The 25723-nt window shown below is 35.3% G+C and overlaps 1 protein-coding gene across 6 annotated transcripts in view; it reads left to right on the forward strand.

Moving 5' to 3' along the window:
- Positions 1 to 1659: 1659 nt before the first annotated feature.
- PRMT3 (protein arginine methyltransferase 3) overlaps positions 1660 to 25723 on the forward strand; it is a 144975-nt gene continuing 120911 nt past the window's right edge. For 5 of the 6 annotated variants that reach the window (XR_008999258.1, XM_057507474.1, XM_057507473.1 and 2 more), the window contains exons 1-9: positions 1660 to 1827; positions 2060 to 2195; positions 3735 to 3817; positions 5221 to 5270; positions 5894 to 5996; positions 12190 to 12349; positions 13644 to 13788; positions 17567 to 17632; positions 24432 to 24553. Coding sequence is in view for 5 of the 6 variants with exons in the window: in XM_057507474.1 (XP_057363457.1) it covers positions 1800 to 1827; positions 2060 to 2195; positions 3735 to 3817; positions 5221 to 5270; positions 5894 to 5996; positions 12190 to 12349; positions 13644 to 13788; positions 17567 to 17632; positions 24432 to 24553 (893 nt within the window). In the remaining variant the exon portion in view is untranslated. The remainder of the gene's footprint in view (positions 1828 to 2059; positions 2196 to 3734; positions 3818 to 5220; positions 5271 to 5893; positions 5997 to 12189; positions 12350 to 13643; positions 13789 to 17566; positions 17633 to 24431; positions 24554 to 25723) is intronic. The other variant, XM_057507476.1, reaches the window with a different exon arrangement.

The following is a 25723-nucleotide window of genomic DNA, read 5'->3' on the forward strand; positions in this document are numbered from 1 at the left end:
CAGATGGGGAGAAGATGGTCCTTGCTGGGCTGAGAGTTTATGTTAGAATGACAAAGGGAAAAGTTGTATGGGCACACGAAAGCCCTTGAATTAACTAACTCATTCAGCTTACTGAATGTCTCCTTGCACCCCTGGGCATGTAGCCATTAGGGATACTTCAGTGAACTAACTGTATGTCTTACCTATCAGAGCCAGCAGATATTCCGGCAATGTCCTTCAAAGCTAATATTTGATGGATTCTGTCCTCTAGGAGTTTAGTTAAGGGAGAGGAGTACATTAATAGATTAGCAGTAATACATTTTCATTCAGCAAATTTGAGTATTTACTATGAGTTGGGTCATGTATTGTATGCCAAAGAAATGAAAGTAAAAGACATAGCCCTTATTCTCATGGTGCAAAACAATGTTATGGGTAACACCAAGAAAGAAAAGAAAACAAAGCACATGGTAGGTGCTTAGAAAGAAACTAACGGGGCTGCTGGAATGACAGTGGAACCTACATGAGAAATAGTGGTCTGAGGAAAGACTTTCTGGATGAGACAAAATCCATTTGTAGAACATTCTTACTAAAGGCCTTGAAGTGGGAAAATGATTTTTGCCCAGCAGATGGGGCCCAGGGTGAAAGGTTGAGATGGAAAGTTAGGCAGGATGATGCAGAGCCTAGACGCCATGATAGTCAACTGAATAGGGTAAACATGTGCCAAGCACAGCCCTAGCCTCTGGGTCCAGAGCTTGGGACATCATGACCTGCTGAAATTACTGCTGCCCACTCTCCCTGACAAAACATTCTATGTTTTGAGTAGATACTAGTTAGGTAAAAAAGGCATAAAGTATGGGAACGTTTGTGCTCTTCTCACACAGCAGCCACAATGTTCCTTTCTTAACACATCTGACAGGATCACTCCCCTGATTAGGCAGGTCATCTGCTTCCCATTGTTTAGGATAGAGTTAACACGTATGTCTAAGCACTTTACATATATGAACTCATTTTATCCTGACAGTAGCCCTGTGGTTTATGCAGTCATTAACTCCGTTAGTTGGGGAAAGGAGGCCGAGAACGGTCAGGTGACTTGCTCAAGATCACAGTTAGAAAGTGACAAGAAGTAGTCAAACCAAGCAGGCTGGCTCTGGCGTCCATGCTTTCACTTAAGCACTGACTAAAACCCTTAAAACAGCCCGCAAGGCTTTGGCCCTCGTGGTTCCTAGTACACCCACACTGGCTCCTGCAGTTCCCTCTCCCCAGCGGCATCTTCACGGGTCAGGAAGCCCAGGAACCCGAAGCGAGTCTCAGGCTCTTTATGCGTTCGGTCTCCTCTGCCGCCAGAGGGCGCCGCGGGTTCGTCGCCCATCTAACTGCTCATCCGGGTAATGAGATGCACAGAGGGCGTGATGTCCCCTGCAAAACTGCTGCACCGACTCGCCGCCTCTGCGCGCAGGACGGCGGACGAGAACATCTTGCTAAGGCCGGCTGCAGCCCAGGAGACAAAAGTCGTGTCGTTACCTGGGACATGCACCCTGCCTCAGCGACTACTAGGCGCGCACTGCATCAAACCTGCGGCTGGAAAGAGAGCCCGGGCTCTCGCCCCGCCCACCCATCTCACGTGACCAACGCCCGGCCACGTGGCCGGAAGCGCTTGCCGGCCAGGGCGTCTAGGCTTCCGCGGGTTTCCCCAAACTCAGGATTAGCCGTGCGCTCGCGCTCGTTCCCGGGTTCCCTGGCCTGAGTGCTCGGGAGGCTGCGCGCACGTTGCCAGTCCGGTCCCCGCCCCCAGGCGCGCGCGGCTCCGGGTTTTCACAGCCATGTGCTCGTTAATGTCGAGCGCTACTGGTGGGTACCTCTGGCCCCCAAAAAGCCGGCTCTTCCGGCCCCTAGGCCGCGTCAACGTGGGGCTGGTGAAAAACCCCTCCCGCCCCGGGCTCCGGCACGCGGAGCCGGGCGGGTGAGGCCTTGCAGGGAGGGTGGGGGACGTGCGGTGAGGGCCGCGGGGGAGCGGGGCGCGGGAAGCGCTCACCCTGGGAGGGTCTTCGAAAGATGTGAGCTGATCGTTTGCGTGTGGCAGGCGGCCAGGGCGCCCTGGAGGATGAGGAGGACCCGCCCGAGCTGTCAGACAGCGGCGACGAGGCTGCCTGGGAGGACGAGGAGGAAGCCGATCTCCCCCGCGACAAGCAGCACACCCCCTGCCTGTTCTGTGACAGGTTCGTCCGCCGCGGCGCCAGGCCCCAGCCTCAGGGGGCCCGGGCCGCGTGCGTCCGTGTGGTCTGCGTCTGCAGTTCAGAATGGCCCGCCCACGAATTCTCTACCAGTAATTTGAGTGAGGGTTGTTGAGAAATAGGATGCACAGTGGTGTACAGGAAGGAGCAATGAACCGGAAGCCAGGTTATACTACTTCGACGGGCCTCAGTTTCCCCTAGTGTAAAATGAGAGGGCATTTGGTGGCATACTTTTGTCACTCGAAACACTTAAAAAAGAAATACAGATGGTGAACTCTGCACCCAAGGTCTTCTAAAGCAGGGATGGGAACTAGGAATCTTCTCTTTAATAAAGACGTATCTGAGGTTTGATTCTAATGAATAAATAGCAAGTTTGGGTGTCACTAAACTAGGTAATGCCTCAGGACCCTTCCAGCTTCACCATTCTGTAATTCTTTGACAAGTAGAAACTTTCTCAGGTGTAATATTTACATTTGAGCCATTTAAAGAAGTACCTGTCTTAGAGGCTCGCCATCTATTGAAGGGAAGGAATTGATACCATTTTCACTTTGGGAAAAAGTGACGGCAGTATCAATGACTTGTTCAAAGTCACGAGACTGTGGTTTGCTTATATCCAAATCCATGTTCTTTCCATTTAAAATTATGCCTCTTCATCTTAACAAACTTTGACTTTGGTTGCTATACTGGGCAAGTGGGCCTGAAAGAGGCCCGGTTGGCCTTGGGCAGTATTATTTAAATAAATTTTCTAGTTTCCCCTAAATTTGGACATGGTGCTGATTGGCAGTGTATTGACTCCTCGATTCCTCGCTGTTCTCACACATATCCTCGTTTGGGTAGGCAAGGAATGTCTCCATATATTATAGTCCTCATAAAATAATCTTTATGGAGCATCAGGGATGTACTATTTTGTGATAGACTGCAGAAGTACTGCAAAAATAACCTATATTGGTAAACATTGAAAACTGCTACATATGTGCTAATCATATAGAAGAGATATGTAGTTTCTCTGCTGTATTCCAATCTCGTGTCTTTCAGTTTTGCAGGTCACATAATAAAGAGGCTTAGTCCTCATAATATCTGTAATTCAAGTACATTGGGAACACTACATCATTTTGAAATATAACACTTTGGAAATGTGCCAGCTAAAGTTACATTTTATGCTTGCTTTCTAAAAGCAGTTTGAGCAATGCCAGTTCTGAAAGCAGAGTTGACACTTAGGGGAAAAAATCTTGTGTAGGGAATTTTCATGTCTTGAGAACAACAATCTATCAAAGGGAATTCTCTTCTTTAAAAGCCTTTTGATAAATGCAGTGCTATTTGGTAAATAATACTGACATTTGCAGGGTAGTTAGTTTGTTGTAGGTGTAAAATGGGACTCAGAAATATTAATTCCCTTTAGAAGGTATGTTTATTTTTTTATTAATTGGAAAGAAACCTAGAAACCAGCTGTGTGGTGGTAGTGATGGGGGTGCATATTTAACATGAAACCAATATTTAGACTTGGGGGACTGCTTGATTTTTTAGGTTATTTACATCTGCTGAAGAAACGTTTTCACATTGCAAGTCTGAGCATCAATTTAGTATTGATAACATGGTCCATAAACATGGTGAGTATTTTTTAGAATAAAGAAAATCACAGTTTTGAAATTAAAGTTCTAACTTCATATATTTTTTAGACCTTTCCTTTTCTATAGAAACCAGTATAGTGAAACATAGCAACAACCTATGTTATGAAAGTGAAGTTTTTTGACAAGTGGCCTTTGAGGAGAGACTTTTAAGTCATTCTAAGGATAAGATTAACTGTATTTAAGCTTATATTGGCTTTACAACTAAAAAGGGAAGAAAGAAACCCTTGTCATGTGATTGCATTTTTACCATATTAGAGTTAAGAGCAAGGGTAGGGGTGGACTTTGGAAAAGGAGATGGGTCATTATGAAAAACTACAATTTATCAGGTTAGAGCATAACATAAACTTCAAGGCATACAGGACTGAGTTATAATTTATAGGGAATTTGGTAAGAGTATGGTAAAAGGAGTGACGAAGTTAAGGTGGTAAGCAAAATATTTAGGTGATGATTCTTTTGAAACTTGAATTTAAACTTAGTAACTTTGCAATGAAAGCCTTCCATTTCTTTAAATGGACATAGAAGAGCTGTACTGTTCTAAAATTCATTAAATACATAATTCAGTTTTTGTTCCCTCTATCTACAAACAGCTATAAAGAACATTAGGTAAATATCTGATATGTTTATAAATCAAATTCAGCTGCATTATGAAGACATGAATGACTTAGGCTCATTACTGTTTTTCTTTAACCATGTTTACTATGCATTTTTTAACTGAATTACAGCAATACTTCAGATGTAATTTTGTATTTTTTTTCATGTGCAAAATAGGGTTTTTTTGTACACTGTTATGCATGTAAAACAATGTTCCTCCTAACAGCACTTCTCACACAAATAATAACCAGTTGGTTGGGATATGCTATCGCTTTTCCTTATTTTGAATGCTGCTTCATTTTTAGAAAGATGAGAACCAGATAACAAGTCTCATTGTTTTTTAATTTGCATCATTTAACTTAATGTAAAAGCTAGTATACTTTGTGTAATACATGTCCTTGCAAAATTATAATTTGGTAGGCATCATGAAGATGGGAAATTTAGAAACTTTCAGCTCCAATATCAACTGCCAAATACTTGGTAAAATATACAGCGTAATTTCCCTGATTTGTATTGTTCTTACAAATGAGGAGTAGAATTCTAAAAATAAATTTCCCATTTTGTAGAAATGCAGGAAGCCATTAAAAAATTATCATCTATGGCTGTTTCTTAATTAAAATATTCAGGAGTTACTGTTTCTAGTTAATAAGAAATCCAAAACATTGTAAGTTGTAGTTTAGAGGGCAGAAATATTTTATTGTCTATCCACAGAAATCTCAGTAGGACAGGTCCATTAAACAAAACTCAAATTTTATGTTAAAATAGATGAATTATCTTTTTTTCTCCTTTAGGGCTTGAATTTTATGGATACATCAAGCTAATAAATTTCATTAGACTTAAGGTAAGTTGGTAGCTTAATTTACAATTTCATTTAGAAACTAAGGAAATGCAACAGTTACTATCAATGCACTGATTTTTTAAAAGAATACAAGGAACTGCTCTAGAAGAAACTCAAGTTTGGCAGTCATCAGTTATATTGGGGGAGTCACAGACATTAGGAATTAGCACAATGAACAGCACCAAGTAAATGGGTAACATCATACTTTATGAGTACAGTTTTTAACTGCATCTAAGAGATTGATCAGTGTTATTTGAAAAAGTAATCAATATCAGATAAAGGGAAATACTGATAGATGGTATTTCCATAAAATTCGAAATAATTTCCAGCGTAATTTTAAGTACTGTTGTTGCTCTTTTTCTATTTTTCAAATACTTTGTTCTTTATTCTGTCCTATTCAAATAAATGTTTATGTTGCCACTTCTCCCAAATCTAAACAAATATAAAACTATGCATTGAAACCAGTGATTAAGCAATCATCCAGTTAAGGTAATGTAATTACAGGTGAACACACTCCTTAAATAGAGATTTTGTGTAATGTAGACACATTATAATTTTTTTCCTAGTTTTTGAGGGGATTTTGTGATTATATGCAATGAAAAACATGCAATTTCTTTTACATCCAGAATCCTACAGTTGAGTATATGAATTCCATATACAACCCAGTGCCTTGGGAGAAAGAAGAATATTTGAAGCCAGTATTAGAAGATGACCTTTTACTTCAATTTGGTAAGATTAACTTTCTGTATGTACTTTAATGTAGGGTCGTTTGTTACGGCAAAATGGTGGTTAAGTGCTCTAGGAAAGTACATTATCTCCTTAATTCTCTAAAGACCTCATCAGGTAGTTGGTTTCAATAGGGAAGTTAAGTCACTTAAAAACTGATAGTCACACTGACCATTACCAAGGGAGAAATTTGAAATATGAGCTTATTTAAACATTGTATATAAGATGTTTTGAAACATAGGAAGACTTAAGAAAATAATTTTTAGTTGTTGAAGTAATGTTTAGTCTAAAATTTTAATTTAATTAACTTAGTTACAATTAACTCAGTTTTTAGTTTAATTTTTTAATCTATTTAAAAAGTTTTCTGCTTTTGTCTTATATGTATTCAGATCAGATAATTGACTTTTCTTAAGACATCTAATTTATGAGATCTTGTTTTGATGCAAAACTGATTTCACAAAAATTTCCCTGGGCTTACTCACATACCCTAACGTTTAAGCCACCCTTGTGGCAAGGTAAATCTCATTTCTTGACTACAACTTTCTTCCATAGCTCCTTAGTTGCTTGTTCTGTGCTTTGATTCATTCCTTATTGAACCAGGGATCTTCTGAAAATTCTGTTGACTTCTTATAGATGCTTCACAGGTCTGATTTATCACAGTTAATGATTTATTTTTCTGTCCCTTATTTATGCTTTCTTTCCTGTTTCTTGTGCCAGTCAGGTAAGATAGAGGATTTAATCTCTTCAGATGAATGAGGCCATTCTAAACAGCCCCATAGCTTCACAGATAGTTTGACACTGTTCATTTGAGCGGTTCTTTGATTAGCGAGAACTGTGGGAAAAAAAACACTCATTTTCTTGAGAGGTACCATCATTAAGTTGTGTGGCTTATGATGTAATAGTAAGAACCTTAACGTGGGATTCAGGAACTATGTGACCCTGGACAAAGCACTTAAGATCTCTGTTTTTAAGTCTTCATCTTACAGAAGAGGAATTAGGGCCAGATTTCCAAGAGTCTTTGTAGCTGTAAAAGTTGGTGAGTCCCAGACTGATTCTTCCTTGTTTTTACAACTTCTCTTTAATCGCATTTATCCTCATAGTGACTAAAGTGATCTCTCTGATAAATGACAAAGTGCCCACTAAGTGCTCTTCATAACTTCCTAAATTTGCCCCAGAGTCATTTATTGAAGACTCACAGGGTGGAGGTAGTATGTTAAATGCTGTAGAAACACAAAGAAGTGAATCCATCCCATAGTAAGCCCAAATCTGATAGTAAGAGTGTTTTGTTTTTAAATGTCCTATATGAGAATTTAAGGTCAAATAAATTCAATTCATGAGAAGTAGAAAGGTAGTACAGTTCAGAGGAGGGAGAGATTACTCAGATCAGCAGATATTGGTCACCGTGGATACAGGTTGGTATTGAACTGTAACTCTCCAAAGGTATATAAACTTAGTTTCTTTCAGCCTTAATTTTAATTTGTAAAAAGGTAATAATGATGCCTACCTTGCAAAATTATCACAAAGATAATGCATACCAGCAATATCAGTCAGAGTAATTGCTTAATAAAGGAGATTTTGTTGTTATTAGTAAATGAATGTGTTCTATAGGAGTTTGGATGAAGAAGTCATTGACTGAGATCTGGAACAGTGAGGCCTGTAAAGGAACTGGACATGATCTTGAGGGCACTGCCTGCATTCTCTCAACTGTCTTACAGTAAATCTTTACTGACCATCTCTGAAATATTAGGCTTTGAGGTATAAAGATGACTAAATTAATAAGGGAAATGACTAAGAAAATCAGCAATGAAAGTACAGTGTCAGTGTGGGGGGGAACTTTACAATGGAGAAACCTGGCAAACACTGCCTTTGCTGGGTTCACATTGGTGATAAGCTATGTTGATAGCATGAACCCTTTATATGGTATGATGAGAATGACTCTTGACCTCTGTAGTCTTCCTCCCAAAAACTATAACCTCATGAAAACCATCAGACAGACACAAAGTGAGGGACATTCTGCAAACTACTTGACTAGTACTGTTCAAGACTGTCAAGGTACCGAAAAGAAGGAAAGTCTAAGAAACTTGTAGCCAAGAGGAGCTTTAGGAGACATGACAGCTAAATGTGTTGTATATCCTGGATGGGATCTTGGAACAGAAAGGGGACAGTAGGAAAAACTAATGAAATCTGAATGAATAAAATGGAATTCAGTTTAAAAAATATATATAGCATAGTAGTTAAAACATATCTTACAGAAGGTTAATGTCTTTGTGTGTGTGTGTGTGTGTGTGTGTGTGTGTGTGTGTGTGTGTCCTTAAAAATTGAGGGACAAAGTATCAAACAATACAATAGGGGAAAATACATGATTAGACAGTTCACCAAAAGAGGTATAAAAATAGCCTGACTGTAAGAGATTATTTCTCATCTATCAGATTGGTAAAAATGCTTAAAATGTGATGACATATTCTGTTGACAAGGCTTTGGAGAGGCAGGCCCTGTTATATATTGCTAGTAGAACACGGATTTGGCAATACCTAACAAAACTATAGGTGCACTTACTTTTTAACCGAGAAGTTTCTCTCATAAGAGTGTCTTGAAGATACACCTCCAACATTCTGAAAATGCATATATACAAAGTTATTTATTGCAGCACTGTAATTTGAAAATATTAAAAATAACCTAAATACCCATACATAGGAGAGCAGTTGAATAAACTGGCACATCCACATGTGGCATAGTGTACATCTTTTAACAAGAATGAAGATCTCTAAACTGATACAGTGACGTCCAAGACATACTATTAAACAAAAAAACTAAAACTCAGAAGAATATCGTTTGATATTCTTCATGGAAGAAAGAAAGGAATTTGAGAAAATGCACATGTGTCTACTCATATGTGCGAAAGAAACACAGGAAGGATAAACTAGAAACTAAAGAGATAGGTAATGGATATGGAGGGAGTGACACTTCTCTGAATGAGTGTGCTGTGACCCGTAGGACTATATGTTTCTAATAGCCTTCATATAATAAAAAACCAACAATTAAAACAACCAGGATGTATGCATGTTTGTGTGGTGGTGGTGCAAAACGGAGTACAAACACTAACAAATGAACTGAACTGTATTACAAATGAATAGTGTAACTGTACTGCAGGGGGTAGGGAAGAGGAGTACTATGTGAGTAACTGAAATCTTGACTGGTTATTGTGTTGAAGCTACAGATAAAAACTGCACTAATGCTGTAATCTAGTGACTAAAGGTGTTTATCACAGGGTATAGATTAGGAATTCTGACACTGCTTTTTGTGTATACTAGAATGGAACAAGTAAGTAAATATATTATGAATAATAAGAACTAGGTTTCTCATTCTTGGAGAAGGAAGTTTCAAATAAGGAAATGGGAAAGGATGAAGTGACTCCTGTGGTGATAAATTGGCAGAAGTATCAGTATAAATTCACAGTTTTTAGTATGCACAGACAGACAGATACAGAAATATAAATGTGGGTGTGTGGGTGGGTGAGTATATATATATTTCCTAGCTCTGTTTGCTGAGACAGCCTAGAAAAATACCACTAGCAATGAGCACATTTAGTACCCAGATCTTGATTGATAACACAATTCTCCAATAAGAGGAACTAAGTCTCCTTAGAGAGGTGATTAACTCCATAGATGGAGCAGGGAAAATAGATGAGTCTAGGACATCTTGGGCCATAAAATAAGGAAGTACTTAAGCAGTAAAGTTTGGAAAGGAGAGGACTTATCAAAGGAACACAGGAGTCAACCTGAAGGAGCTTCTAACAGCCAAAGCTGGAATAATTTGAGCAACACAGAAAATGATAATACTGGATTTTAACCCATGGGAAAAAATAAGTATCCATGAGTCTATACTAGCACAACCAAATAAATAAATAAAGGAGTAGCTTGACCTTAGAGTAGAATTCTATCAATTGATAGGAAATGTAGAACAGAAAATCACCATTAGACAAATAACTATAGTAATAACTTGCAGAAAAGATCCACCAGTGGTTGTTATGATTAATGGGCAACAATTTAAGGTGAAACAGGATTTGCATAGTTTGGAATATCTCCCTCAAGATATTTATTAACTACAATGGAGATGTTAACTTTTCAGTGGAGAAATCCCACAGATAGAACCATAACCAACTGGTCAAGGTTAACATCACCAGTAATAAGGCACATCAGCACTATGAACTAACTGGTATAATGCACTGAAGACACACATCACTTCTCTGTTCCTCTTGCCAAAAATGTAAAACTTCATTCAATAATGAAAACAGGCAAGCCCCAGTTGAGGGACAGTACAGAATCACTGATCAGTACTCTTCAAAAGTGTCCAGGTACAGTTCTTATGTGCAGTGTTCTATCAATACTTAGTTCAAGGTGCTGAATATTTTAGTTCAGGTATCTTTTTGGAGATTTAAAAATCTAGTTCTACCAGTTGTTGATAGGGATGTATTTAAATCTCTTGACTGTGATTGAAGGATTGTTTGTTTTGCCTGTAATCCTGTCAGGTTTTGTGTCATATATTTTGGGCCCTTTTTGAGGTTTATATCCATTTATAATTGTGTATGTCTTCCTGATAAAAGACCATCTTTAGTGGCAGTTCTCAGCTTCCAAGATGAGGTATCTGGGTGATTTGATCCTCCTGAGACAGAAAGAATCTAGATGTGGAAATTCATCTTCCTGGATATGGTTTAGGACTTTGAATTAGACTGTTTTGATAAATTATAATTATGAATCTTAATGTTTACTTAATCCATTCTTTTTTCAAATCCAAACATTTAGCCTTCAATATATGGTTATCTATACGTTGTCAGTGCCGCAAGTTTTTATTCTTTTCTTGCAGCTGAAAGCAGAACAGAAAAACTGCCAAAACAAAGAAACGGATTTCTTTGTTCAGTTCTAATCCATGACTTAAACTGACAAGGTGGTTTGCAAATTTTGAAGAATTTTGAAAACAAGACACACAGTGAGAGTTGTAGTAGAAGGTAGAAAATATTGTATTCTGTCCTTAAATAGTTTGGAAGTATTTTGTTGCTCTCATTAATTTTTGGTGAATTCAATAGTGAATGAATCTATAGAGTGATTTGGTATTCTGCCAGACTGATTAGAGGTTAGTGGTGCACTGCTCTGCTTTTATAAAAAGAATTTCAACTTAGGCTCTAGTTTCTAAGTTGTAATATTATCATGTGATTCAGCTTAGTTATTTTGTCCCAACACTGAAGAACTGTTGTGACTAAAAACTGAATAGGAAAAAAAGTCATATTTTCTCCAGTGCTGTACTGAGAAGATATAGTATCTGCACTGTTTGTATTGTTTCAAGTTGATCTTAAGGTTAACTAGACTGGTAAATGGACATTGGTTTTTGTGAAACTCAACTAGCTCCATATGTTAACTTCTGTTTGCAGAGTTGTTAGTTCTACAGCAGAAGTTAATGATTCATATATTGTATTGTGAAATTAAATTTAAGTCAAGATTTTTAAATAATTTAAGAATTAGAATACATAATAATATCAGCAATAAGATATTGGTGTATAGACTGCACTCCCTCTTACCTAGGATGAAACAGTTATTGAAAGTATAGAATACTTTATCTACACACTTTTCCTAAGGAATATCTAAATGTAATGCCTGTTATTCTACCGATAAGGACCCAGAGGCTGAGAGGTGGCCTGTGGAGTGGCAAGAACATGAGCTAGGAAGGCAGGCATGGGTTTGAATCTTTTGTGCTTTCATTAAACAGCAATCTGACTTTGGACTGATCAAAATGTCTCTGAAATTTATTTTTCTGTGCCTTAAAATAGGGGTAAATATTTGCATCGTAGGTTTGTTTTGAGCATGAAATGAAATGAAATGCATGTACTTGAAAGATACCCAATGACCAATAAATATTAGGGGTTTTCCTTTGCTTTTTTGTTTTCTTCCTGGGTTTGGCTCAGTATAATTAATGCTTATACATGGGTTCAGTTTAGCCAACTCATGAAAAACTCAGACTAACAGCATTCTCTTTACATTCATATTGAAACAATTTGGATATAAAACATTTAATTAAAAGTACTTTTACTAATTTTTCACAGTTGGCTGCATAAAGGCACTTAGTATATTATTTATTCCTAACATATTTACATGTGCTTCATTGTTACAGATAACCTGATAACAATGTCCATTTATTTCTTTAGATGTAGAAGATCTTTATGAACCGGTGTCAGTTCCATTCTCATACCCCAATGGGCTCAGTGAAAATCCATCTCTTGTTGAAAAACTGAAACACATGGAAGCCAGGGCAGTGTCTGCTGAAGCTGCATTAGCGAGAGCTCGTGAGGACCTGCAAAGAATGAAGTAATTTATCATTCCAACAGATAATTAATTGTTCTGATCCCAGAATAATATAACTAATAACAAGGTAGAATATGGTAAAACATTTCATATACTGGAAAGCACAATGGAGGTATTTAATTTTAGTAATATTAAAGACATGCAGCATTTTTATATATTGTGGATGTAGTTAAAAGTTATGTAGTTTTACCTAGTCTCATACATCTTTATAATTACTTTTCTGATAATAATTATTCTGGGGAGTGTTGTCCTCTTGAGTGCTTTTGTTCCTTGATTTGCCTTCCTTTGATTACCCTGTTTCTAATAGATGTCTCCATTTTGCTTTTCCTCTCCTATACTTTTAAAGTGGAGGGATTAATATTTTTAGGTTTGGGGAAAATACAAAGTTGAAATTTTTGTTTTTGAAAAATCAAAATATAATTATGATACAGTATTTAATCAGAAAACCAGATACATGAGACTGTTTCCTAGTGAGTAAATTAGTATTCTACTGGCTTAATACTTCTCATAATTTAATGTGCATACAAATCACCTGGGGATCTTGTTAAAGTATAGATTCTGATTCAGGAGGTCTCAGGTACAGGCTGAAGATTCTACATTTCTTCCAAACATAAATCTCACTTTTCCTATTGGATTTGTGTGTCAGTTACTATTGCTTGAGTACCCATTTGATAGTGTGTCAGAATGTCCAGCAGAAAATACAGTAGAGATGATTATAGTTCGTTCCCCTTCCCTGTTTCTGAGATTTTATACTGGGTAATCCTAGTAACAAACTTACTGTTTGTCTTTTTGTACTTGTCCCCTCTGCATATGTTATAGATTCTTAATGTATTATTAGCATAGAGGGAACTGAGTCTTAGAGCTGGAGTGGATGGTGTTAGTGATTGTAAATAATTCTCAATTTGGGTCCACCTTCCATGAAATAATCTGATTTTAAAGAATATTAACAGTGTTGAAATAGACCACATTGATTCAGTTGATAAGATAAGACTCTGGAGCAGTAGAAATAAAGTTGAATAAAGGTAATGTATTTATTTTGTTCACTTGAAAGATTTAAACAGCTATAATCTGTGGTAGGCAGTGCTTTGCAGGATTTGCAGAAGGAACTGGGTTTGAATACGCTGTTTCTTCAGTTCCAGCAGGGGGAGCTTTCAGTTGCTTAAGATAGAAGGTGAGTTAGAAGGCTCCTGGCACTCATGCTCCATTCCCTCCCCCTTCCTTTTCCTCAGCCTCTAGCCTTTTCTTTTTTCATGGTCCAGTAAACCTGTCTCAAGGGTATATTTCAAATTGATTACAGACAATTTGCTCAGGATTTTGTGATGAACGCAGATGTCAGAACCTGCTCGTCATCTACCGTTGCCATTGCAGACCTCCAGGAAGATGAGGATGGTGTTTATTTCAGCTCATATGGGCATTATGGGATACATGAAGAAATGCTAAAGGTTAGAAAAGAGCACAAATGCACCAAATTCATACTAACAAAAAAATAGAATAAAACAGGTTCTGTATACATATGCTGAGGCACAACTGGTTTTTTGTTTGTTTTTGTTTTGTTTTGAGAGCTGCTTTTTAAATCTGGTGTTTGAAAAGATTACAGCAAAGCATCAGAGTCATTGTAAATTCTATTTAAAATCATTATTAATCTTTATTATGAAATGATTTTTGCTTGAAATAGAACATTGGAAGAAATAACTGCTAGTGATTTTAGTTACCTCAAAAGCATCTATTAAATAGGAACAAATAAGTACATGATTGCCTTTTAATGTATAAAAAAATGATTAATTTTAGTGTTTTAGAAGCAATACTGACTTCAATTTGGCTAAATAATTCTTTGATACAAAATTTAATTATAAATAATTCTCACCGTTGTTATGGCATAACTTTTTAACCTTTGAAATCATTTACATACAGAAGAATTTCCTATATTGGCCAAACCAGGTATTTAAATTAGGTTGGTTTTAATTTTTATAATGATAATGTCCAAATTAAATATAAGTAGATTTTTAGCTATACTTGGTAGTTGTACATATTATCATGTATTATAGGTTGTAAAAGAGCAAGATACAAATTTTTAATTTAGGAAAACTGAAAATGTCTAACTAGAGTAAAACAAAAGTTGGAATGTAAATATTATTGCAAGCTTTAGATGTTTATCTGTGAGAATTTTAGATGCCACTACCTTTTCTTAAAACCAACAAACACAACTTTTCTTCCTGAATCTTTCCTCAAAAAATTGTTTTATTTTATGGAAGCCCTAAGACGATATTCCCCTGAGACATACACATTTAAAGTAACATGTATTTATTAAAATATATGTATTTGTTGAGTCAGTTTTGCAGAATCCTGGAGTGAAAGTGTGCTAATTAATAGTAATTGTAATTATTTGGGGTCTTTTAAAGCAATGTCATGTCATTTTCTTTTCTAATGACATTGTCATGGTTGGTTGTGTTTTTTTTGTCACTTGGGTAATGGCATAGCATTACAAATAAGTTACCTTATTATATGTAATAAATGATTTTAAGTCCAGAATGAATTTGTTTAAAAGAAATTGGACTTACTCCATTTTCTTTGTTAAAACTGATTTTAGAATATTTTCTTTAAAGGACTTAATCTAAGCCCATGTTGTCATTTTAAATCACCTCGTCAATTTTAATGTCGTGAACCTTTAATGCCTTGATATGGAAATTGTATTGGGTTTTTCAGACAGATAAGGTTACTGAGACTCCCAGTATATAGTACATATGAGCATCCTCAGTACACTCATCAGGGAAATCCAGTTTGAATTCTTATTTCCTAATCTCTGTCCTGGACATTTGTAGCTCTCTTTAAATTACTAGAGGATCTTCACACTTTGATTGTATTTCCTTAAGTCCTTTTTTAGGTACATATAAATCTAAGAAGTTCCAGCTTGAAGTTTCCAGTGCCAGCTTTTCCCTTTTCAGAGAATCATTTAGGAATCCTTATTAACTCTCCACGCCTTAGTTCCCTTTATCTGTTATGCAGTTGCCTCTACTTGGAGATGACTTGGTCAGGTGTTGATAGAAAATAGGGATATATTCCATTCAAAAAGAACTATTCATCCAGTTTATATTTTGCTAAGTAATGTATTATGGATGAATATGATTATGTGTCTTATATCAAGCAGTATTTCTTCTCTTATCAAAACAATTTTTAGCACACAAAATCTATTCAGGGTTGTGCTACCATTAGAATTTCACTTGATCTTTGTAAACCAACTTAAAATTGAGAGACCATATATAAAGGACTTATTTTTATGCTTGAAATTGGCCTTGCTTTTATGGAAATATTATTTGGATTTTTTGTTGCTTAGTCTCAGATATTTTAATGACACTATTTTGGCACATGTTGTGATTATAATTATAAATAATGGTAGTTTGTGATCTTATTTTCTTGGAGGTAAGCTGGGATAACTTTTTAATTCTAGAGATACAGTTGATAGAGGGATAGATTACATGAGTTTTCAAAATCCCTTGCCAGTTTATTTTTCTGGAGGAGTCATTGTTGACTGATGTTATAAACTGAGATGTATCACTCTTTTCTTTTCCAAGAAAAACATTGTTCATCTTGGTGAACATTTATCAAGATGATTTTTTTTTTATTTGTTTAGTACCTTATTTGGTATTGAAGTGTTAGTCTTCTCTTAAATTTTTAGAAATCATTATGAAGGCTAGTATTTTATTTGCTTGCATTTTCATGTTTAGTGGATTTTTCTTTCAAAAACAGTTATTAAATTGAAGCTGTGCTATGTCCAAAGCATTATATTTGGTGTACTTTAGATTTCATTGCACCAGGGTGAGCATATGAATGAAAACAGATGAATGTATAGAAAGAGCCCAGATGAGGATTGTCAGTGAGTCGAGCAGCAGTGTGTGGACTTAGTGCAGGAGTTGGGCTGCTGGTGATTAAGTTGGAGCAGTGGTGAGGCCCTGTGGCTGGTAAGAGCTTTCTGAGTGACTGCCTTCCTGAGTGATGTTCACGCTTTGTAGGTTTTGTTGTATCAGCGCTGGGTTTAGTTGTAAGAACAATGTAAAAATGTGTGAAGTGGTACATTAAAAAAGAAAAGACAGTTTAAAATTTAGTGAATAATAAGTGTAAATTTATTTAAACATTGGTTTCTTTTAGTAATTTTTAAAATAACTTTCAGGAAAAGATTTAATAAGCCTGATTTGAAATTTTGTTTCTAAAGCAATTAGAAATGATTCCATGAGAAGGCATGGAATTAATTATGGAATTCTCCCTTTTTAGATCTGGTAATTAATTAAAACAACATTTATATTTAGTTCTTCATTTATGTTTTTTTTTTTTAATCCCAGTGTTAGCATAAAAATGTTCTTTTAGGGGGTATGGATTGTATAAATTTTGATATTGTAGCATTTGGTATAATAATTCTTTTTACCTAGTGTGAAATCCCAAACTGTAATTCCCATTCTGAGATATTTTTATCATATTTATTTTACTTGGCAGTAGATCCCCTTACTGCTTAATTTGCTGTCCGTATGTGTCTCAACTGAGGTAATTTAAAAGGGTATCCGCCATGTTCATGAACCAGTGTAAATGTTACCATTCGATTCCTGCCTTGGTCACAGGTCTTGTGAGACTCCAGAGTGTAGAAATCTCATGATGTGTGCTGCAGGGCTCAAATGATTTATTTTTTGGATTATAGGCTTTTAAGCATCATTTCCTACTAATGTTATTTCTAGAAACAAAACAGGATTATAAATCAGATAGGTGCTGATTAATGACTTAGAAAAACCATATTCAGTTTAGCTTTATTTTTCACATGTAACTTTTATCATTTATCTATTTGTGTTTTTTTTTCTCCCATATTTTAACATGACTCTACTACAGGGACTCAGGCTCTAGATTCCAGGCCCTATTTATAGGAGCGAAACATTCTGTTCACCTTTTATTAGCTCTAATTATCGGTTGGAGTCTTATGATGATAATGCATGTCAAGATGAAAATGTGCATATTTTAGAACTTAGATATTATTTGACTTTCAGTGATACTCAAACATTTTCTTTGTGTGTTGTTGTTATTTCTAATCCTTACTGTTTTCTTTTGGGGAAAAAAAATTGAGCTTCATTTTCAGGCAAAAGGGAGCTTTGGAAGCTAGCAATGTGTGTAAATATCTTTGTGAAAACATTTAATTTTTTCAGACTGTCCTGTAAACACAGTGCTTTCCTTTCTGCACCCTAGGACAAAGTAAGAACAGAAAGCTACCGAGATTTTATATACCAAAATCCACATATCTTCAAAGACAAGGTGAGTAGCATAGGCTGCAGAACTGTATGTTTCCTGTGGACCTTGGACAGTAGAAATTCCTTCTTGGGTCATCATTGTGATGGCAGTTGATTTAATGTGCTGTGTCTTTATGTTGTGGAAGACTTGCTCTTCTGTGGGTGCAGAATACTGACAGCAAGAATGCTCATTGGTGCTGTCATTCATTGTACTCTTCTTTAAAATTGAAATTCATTAATTACAGAGATATAGCTTAGTTTAACTTTGTTATCCAGATAATTTTGCTTAAAGCATATTTTTGATTTACTGTGATTCCTGTGAATTTCAAATGTATTGGATAAGCCCATATGAAAGCAAAAGCACACTTAATCATTATAGTTTGTGTTAATTAATTAAAAATTAATCATTTAAAAAGTTACTTTTGATAAGCAGGGTCAGATATTATAAGGTGTAATTTATTTTAAGAGATTTCTTTTAAGACCTTATTTATTTACCCCGCTGTATGAGATATTTTATATTTTACAATTACTCAATACTGCCTCAGCTTATTTCAAAGATATCTTTCACACTGTGTGTGTGAAATTTGTGTCATTTTTCATCCCTTATGAATTTTTTAAATTTTTTTCTTATTTATTTCCTTCCTTTCTTTTTCTCTACATTGGCAGTTACCTAAAGGTTTGGGTTTTCTGATTGTTCCTCCTTATTGAAAATTAATCTTCTAATTTAGTCAAGAATATTGTCATCTCTGCTACTTATATACATTTGCTTAGGAATTTTCCCCAACTCTTTCCACTTTAAGAACATGTGTATTGATAACATAGTAGGTTTTTTTTATAAGACACTTCTGTAAGAGTATTCCACGAGCTTTACATGAAATCACAGCAGTGACTGCTAACTTGTGTATTTCAGCAGTGACCAACAACCTGTATATTTTGAAAAATCTCTTTTCCTTATTTTTATATTGTTTGGAATATAATATAGATTGGTTTTTCATTTTCTGTGCTTGTTTCCTAACAGCAGTGTTTCCCTTGTGACTTAGCAATTAGATAGTTTAAATTTATATGGTGTGCTGGTATCTTTTGATATTTTTTGGCCAAAGTATTACTTATCATGAAGGGTTTATAATGGTTTGTGTTTCTTAGTTTTTGCTGTTTCCCACTGTAGACAAGTCAATGAATTCATTTTCAAAATCTTAGTTTTTATAGTTCTTTGTATACTTGAGATTGTATGCTTTTTGTTATTGCAGCAGAGACTAAGGATTTTTTGTTTTCATGTTTTGTGTTTTGTAGTTAGTTTATGTTTTATATTTAAGTTTATTATACTATGGCTGTAGATTAAGAAAATATACTACTATGTACTTAAATAGGACTTGATAATTTATAGATTGCTTTCAAACATGTTGTCTCATTGTCACTATACAATATGCCTATAACCAGACAAGGCATGTATTTATCTCCATTTTACACATGAGGAAGCTTGAAACCAATAGGTTAATTGACTTGCCCCAAATCATGCAACTAAAACAAAGCAAACCTGAGGGGTTTTAACTCCTAGTGTAGTGCCCTTAATCCCTGTGCCACTATACCTTTGACACCATCATGTTAAAATAGAATGAGTGAGTAATCAGGATGGGATCCATGAGTTACATTTTAATTCACATTATTTTTCATAAACAGGTCATATAATATCTGTGTGCCATGATAGAATATGTTTATGAAATTATTTAAATATTTTTATTTTTAAAAATGTATGATATAGCATATTTTCCTTAGTTTTATTACCTTTGTTTTTGTTTGCTTTTTCTCCATCAGGTAGATAAGCATCATCCCAAACACTAGCTTCTGTATCATGTTATGTAATGCATAGTAGAGATTTATTTTTCAAAAAGGTGCTTATAATTAAAAATGTTTTCTTTCCTCTTACTCCTTCTTCCTCCATCCTTTCCTTCCTGCCTCCTTCCCTGCATTCCTTTCTTGATATTGTTTCCATTCACAAGCTCCTGTGGAGGCCTTATGGTTTCTCAGATTTAATTTAACTTTGTGGCATTTTAATCATGTTATCACCTACTCATAATTAATTTCTATTTGTAGTCCACTGAAGAAATTCACAGGTGCCTTCTTTATGCTTTTGCTTATTATCTACAGTTAAATATTTATTCACTTTTTTTCTTTCTGTGTTTTAGAAAAAAATGAGTCAAATTCCTTCATTTTATAAAATAATGTTAGTTTATTCTGTTATTTATACCTCTTTCTTTGGTTCTATCAAGTGTTAGTTTATTTGCCCAATAACTTAATTCTGAGCTAGAGGTAATAGATAATTAATATACAATTAAAATATAATTTAAATATAGGCTTTAAAAGCAGACTGACCTATGTTTGAATGCTAACTTTATAAATTACCAGATGTATGATCCTGGACCTGTTATTTCCCTTCTCTAGGCTCAATGAAGATTAAATAAGAGTTTATATATATATATATATATATAAATTGTATATGTATGTGTGTAAATGTATAGTCTTAGGAAAGAACATATACTCTAATTGAAGTATATGATACATATCCCTCTGTACTTAGCTTTGTTTGCTCAGAAATTTTTCTTAGAAAAGTTATTACTTCCTTATTAACATTCTTTTAATGGCTCATATATCTATGTTAGAATGTCCATGAGTTTTAATTTTTTACATTAGAAACAGTACTGCATATAAAAATATAAAATATTAAAAGTCTTCATATATGTGAAAGTACAAAAGATAGATGCCTAGCAGTGGATTCCCTGGTTCAAAAAGGTTAATACCCTGGATACTATTAATGGCGCTAACTTGTCTTTCCATAAACAGTGTGTATTGATATTCCTAAACACCACTGCCAGGTACTATGCCATCAAACTTCTAAATTCCACACCATCCTTTAAAAAAATGTTTTTTTTCACTTTGTATGTATCTTATTTCAATGAAAGCTTCTAGGAGCTTATCACTTACTATTGTATTGTGTGTGTGTATATATATATATATATATGAGATATATATATATATATATATATTTGTTTTATTATCGTTTTATGCCATATGTTTTACACTGATGTACTATAACCATAGTATAAACATGTATGCTGTATGATGACATAGTTTTTCTTGATGTTGTAGTTAATACATTTATTTGTAACTTTAAAAAATATTTTCTTTTTGTTTGCAGTGACCTTGTATAGGTTTGCTTCTTAAAATTCTTAACTTCCTTGTGTGTGTAAGTAGTTACGTTTAATGTGCTAAGTCATCATCAGAGGCCACATATGCAGAACAGTTATATTCTCCCTGTGAAACCATCTGGGTTTTCTTCTTGGAGGGGCAGAGAATAGGAGACACAGATTAGTAAGATTTTGACAACTTTATTTCTTCAGTGGAAATCAGGCTGTTTAGATTTTTTTCTTCTGGAGTCAGTTCTGAAAAGTTATATTTTCAGGATATAATGGAACGAAGGACTCCACTTACAATAGCAAACAATAAAGGAGATAAATGCCTAGGAACAAACTTAACTAACAATATGCAGGACTTACATGAAAAAGATTTTTTAAGAGACTCCTGAGAAACATAACAGATGATTAAACAAATCAAAAGGTATATCATATTCTTGAATAGGAAAACTTAAAATTATCCATTTTTCCTAAATCATAATTTTAGCTCAATCCCTACAAAATTGCTAAGACTTTTCAAAAAACCTGTACTACAGAAGCTGATTTTCTTATTGTTATGGAAAAATAAACATACAAAATTTCCGGAAACACTGGAAAAAATTTTGCAGTGAGGGGGGGATGAATCTAAAACATTCTGTAAAACTTCTGTAATTAGAAGTTACTAGTACATGATTAATGGAGCAGAATAAAATTCCAGAAACAGGCCAAAATATACACACAAGTTTTAGTGAATATTAAGGTCCCTGTCATAGTCCATTTAGGTTGTTAGAACAAAAATACTATAAACTGAATGGCTTATAAACAACAGTTCATAAGTTTATCTCTCACAGTTCTAGAGGCTGAGAAGCCCAAGATCAGGGCACTGGCTGATTCTGATGAGGGCCTGCTTACTGTTCATAGACATGTCTTCCTGCTATGTCCTCACGTGCTGGAAGAGAACAAGGGATCTCTCTCAGCCTCTTTTTTAAGGGCGCTAATCGCAGGACCTAATTACTTCCCAAAGGCCTAGCTTCTAACTCCAGCACCTTGGGGGTTAGGATATTAGCATATGAATTTGGGGAGAATACAAGCATTTGGACCACAGTAGTAGCATATTAAATCAGTGGAGGGAAACAGGCTATTTAATAATGTTGGGAAAATCGGTTAGCCATCTGAGCAGTAGTAAAGTTGAATACCTCTTAGTGTTCATCTTTTGTGTTTATCATGATAAAAGAAAATGTATTAATGAAACCACAAATATGCTAGAAGGAAATGTATGAAGGTGAAATAGGGCAGAATATGGGGAAGATCATCCTAATTAGGATCAAAATCCAGAAGCCAGGAAAGAAAAGGTTAATGAGTCTGTAGGTAAAGAAGTTCTGCATAGCAAAAATCACTGTAAGCAGAACCAAAAGACAAGAATATATGCTGGAGGAAACATTCCATCATATTAAAGAGGCCTAATCTCCTTAAGTTACGAAACACTCTTATTTGATGAGAAAAATTTGGTTAGAAATTTGATAAGAAAAGGGCTAACAACTCAGTGGAAGAATGCAGAAAGGGGATAGATAGTTCACATAAGAAGAACTACAGATGGCTGTACAGCATATGGAATAATGCTAAACCCCATGATAAAGAAAATGCCTGTTAAAGCTAGACTAATGTATCATTATTTTGTCTTTGCCTGACTGGCAGAAATCCAAAAGTTTGAATATCTGTGCCATGGCCTAGTCTCACCCTTGAGGAAATTGGCACTTACACATTGCTGTAGTCTTCCAGGAGTAGAACTGGAGAGTAATTTGGTTGTTTTAGAAGAATTACAAATACGTATATTTTCTCTGACACTGTTTTCACTTCTAGGAATATATTCTATAGATTTACTTGTGTGACTGGGGTAGGGTATGAGGTTATTTACAGCTTTTCTTGTCATTGTGAAATCTCAGGAACTACATGTCCATCAGTAGAGAACTGCTGAGTCAGTAGTAGATTATGGTATAGCCATAAGATGGAATCTTACACAGTTATGTAAGAGAAGAAAGTTTTATAATCTTTGATCTCTAAAAGAGGATTAAATAAAAAAGCAACTTGTAGCACAGTGGGTGTAATACACTTCCATTTGTGTAGAAAGGGGAAGGAAAAACACTTTGTATTGCGCTGTATATGCATAAAAATTCTCTTGAAGGATGAGTAAATGTACTTTTTGAGATTGAAACTATGTGACTATATTCCCTTGTGAAAAATAAAATAATTGTTGAACAGTATAATAGATTCTTAATTCTAGTTCTCTTTTTTTCACAGTAACTTCCCCATTACTTAGAATAAAATCCAAAGGCTTATGTGATCAGGCCTCTGCTTAACACTGACTTTATCTCTAAGCAACCTCTTTGTCTCACCCAGAGGCACACTGGCTTTCTTGCTTTACCTGGAATTTTGTGCCTTGCATTTAATATTTTCCATGGCTAGAAGGCACATCCTGCAGATCTCTGAATGGTACACTCCTTTACTTCCCTCTGTTCTCTGCTTACATATATCAGAGACATATTTAAAGACTTATCTAAAATTCCAAAGGGGTGTATTTCCTTTCTCCTGTGCTAACCTCTACTCTGGTGCTTGATTTTTCTTTATAGCATCATTGCCTGACATTATTTTATATTCTTTGTTCATTATATTGTCTCCCACAAGATTATAAATTCCATCAGGAGAGGGATTTAGTCTTATTTGTTGCTGTGCCATATTACTCTGATCAAGGCCTGCACTTGGTGATGCTCAGTGATACCTATAGTAGAAGAGTGCTGAAGTAGTTTCATGTGTGGGACAAGTTTATAGGATTTTTGACTGTTAATAATGAAAGACTTAAGGGATTATGGTTTTCAGTAGCAAAGAGTAGTATATCTCAGAGTATTTTGCTTGGCATGTTTCCTTGGTAATTTGTTTTTGTTTTTTAGTGTGAACAGAGCAGATTTCCTTACACTGTTCCAGGACAAACCATAGAAATTCTTGTTTTAGAAATAATTGCTCCTTACCTGTCCCCAGTGTCATCTTAAACTTGGTTCTTACCACTTTCACCAGTGATAATGAGTATCATTCTTAAAACTTAAATTCTCAAGTTACTGAATTCTAGAAGCCAGCTTGTTTTTATTGTACCTATATTGTTAAAACAAGCTGAATAGTTAATTTAAAAGTAGAGGGAGTATGACCATATTCTACATCCATGATTCCTTCATAAACATTTTTTAGTTGTATTGGGTAAGACTATCCTGCTTAAGTTAATTCCTGCCTCTCAAACTTGACAAAAATTTGTTTCTGTTAAAATTTAGACTCATTAAGCCTAAATTAGATTATGCATGCAATAGGGAAATTAAAAATAATACTTCATGATTGAGAAGACTATGAAATTGCTTATTACGTATAAACATCTCAAATTTATATTGTTGTATCTGATCATAACAGGCTATGGACAAATATACTGTTATGAGTTTAAAACAACCCATTGTAATGATAATCTTCAGTTTCCCCAAACAGAAGTTACTTCCATATTTAATTGGTAAAGTTTTAAAATTTTGTAGTCTTTCTCAAGCTAGAAACACCATAATATATGAATAGAATTTAAAATATTACACCTTTTTGATGACATCTGTTTTTTTTTTTTAACACCAGGTAGTTTTGGATGTTGGTTGTGGAACTGGAATTCTCTCTATGTTTGCAGCGAAAGCTGGAGCAAAGAAGGTTCTTGGAGTTGACCAATCTGAAATACTTTACCAGGCAATGGATATCATAAGGTAGATGCGTTTTAAAGCTGATTTAAGATTATTATTATTATTATTTTTTTAAATAATTATTTTTTATTGAAGGGTAGTTGACGCACAGTATTACATTAGTTTCAAGTGTACAACACAGTGGTAGAACATTTATATACATAATTCTAGGTTCCAGCTATCACCCTACCAAGCTGTTACAATATCTTGACTATATTCCTTATGCTATACATTACATCCCGGTTACTTATTTATTTTACCATTGGAAGTCTGTCCTTTTTTTTTTTTTTTGTGAGGGCATCTCTCATATTTATTGATCAAATGGTTGTTAACGACAATAAAATTCTGTATAGGGGAGTCAATGCTCAATGCACAATCATTAATCCACCCCAAGCCTAATTTTCGTCAGTCTCCAATCTTCTGAGGCATAACAAACAAGTTCTTACATGTAGAACAAATTCTTACATAATGAATAAGTTACATAGTGAACAGTACAAGGGCAGTCATCACAGAAACTTTCGGTTTTGCTCATGCATTATGAACTCTAAACAGTCAGTTCAAATATGAATACTCATTTGGTTTTTATACTTGATTTATATGTGGATACCACATTTCTCTCTTTATTATTATTATTTTTAATAAAATGCTGAAATGGTAGGTAGATACAAGATAAAGGTAGAAAACATAGTTTAGTGTTGTAAGAGAGCAAATGTAGATGATCAGGTGTGTGCCTGTAGACTATGTGTTAATCCAAGCTAGACCAGGGCAATAAAACATCCACGTATGCAGAAGATTTCTCTCAGAATAGGGGGGGGTGAGGTTCTAAGCCTCACCTCTGTTGATCCCCAATTTCTCACCTGATGGCCCCCCTGCGACTGTGCCTGTCTTAGGTTGTTCCTCCCTTGAGGAATCTTACCCGTCTCTGGCTAACCAGTCATCTTCCGGGGCCATACAGGGAAATGTGAAGTTGGTAAGTGAGAGGGAAGCCTTATTGTTTGAAAAGGTTAGCTTTTTACTTCTTTGCATATTTATGCCCTGTGGCTTCTATGCCCAGCATTTGTCTTGAGGTATCTTTACCACTTGGAGGAGTTATGATACTCGGTAAATTTGATATGAGGCACGAATTCTATTTAAGGGTTGTAATTAGGAAGGAAGAAGAAAAGCTATAGAAGTAGCAGACGGAAGAAAACATGG

This window comes from Manis pentadactyla, chromosome 9 (assembly GCF_030020395.1).
Source record: "Manis pentadactyla isolate mManPen7 chromosome 9, mManPen7.hap1, whole genome shotgun sequence".
NCBI classification, from domain to species: Eukaryota; Metazoa; Chordata; class Mammalia; order Pholidota; family Manidae; genus Manis; species Manis pentadactyla.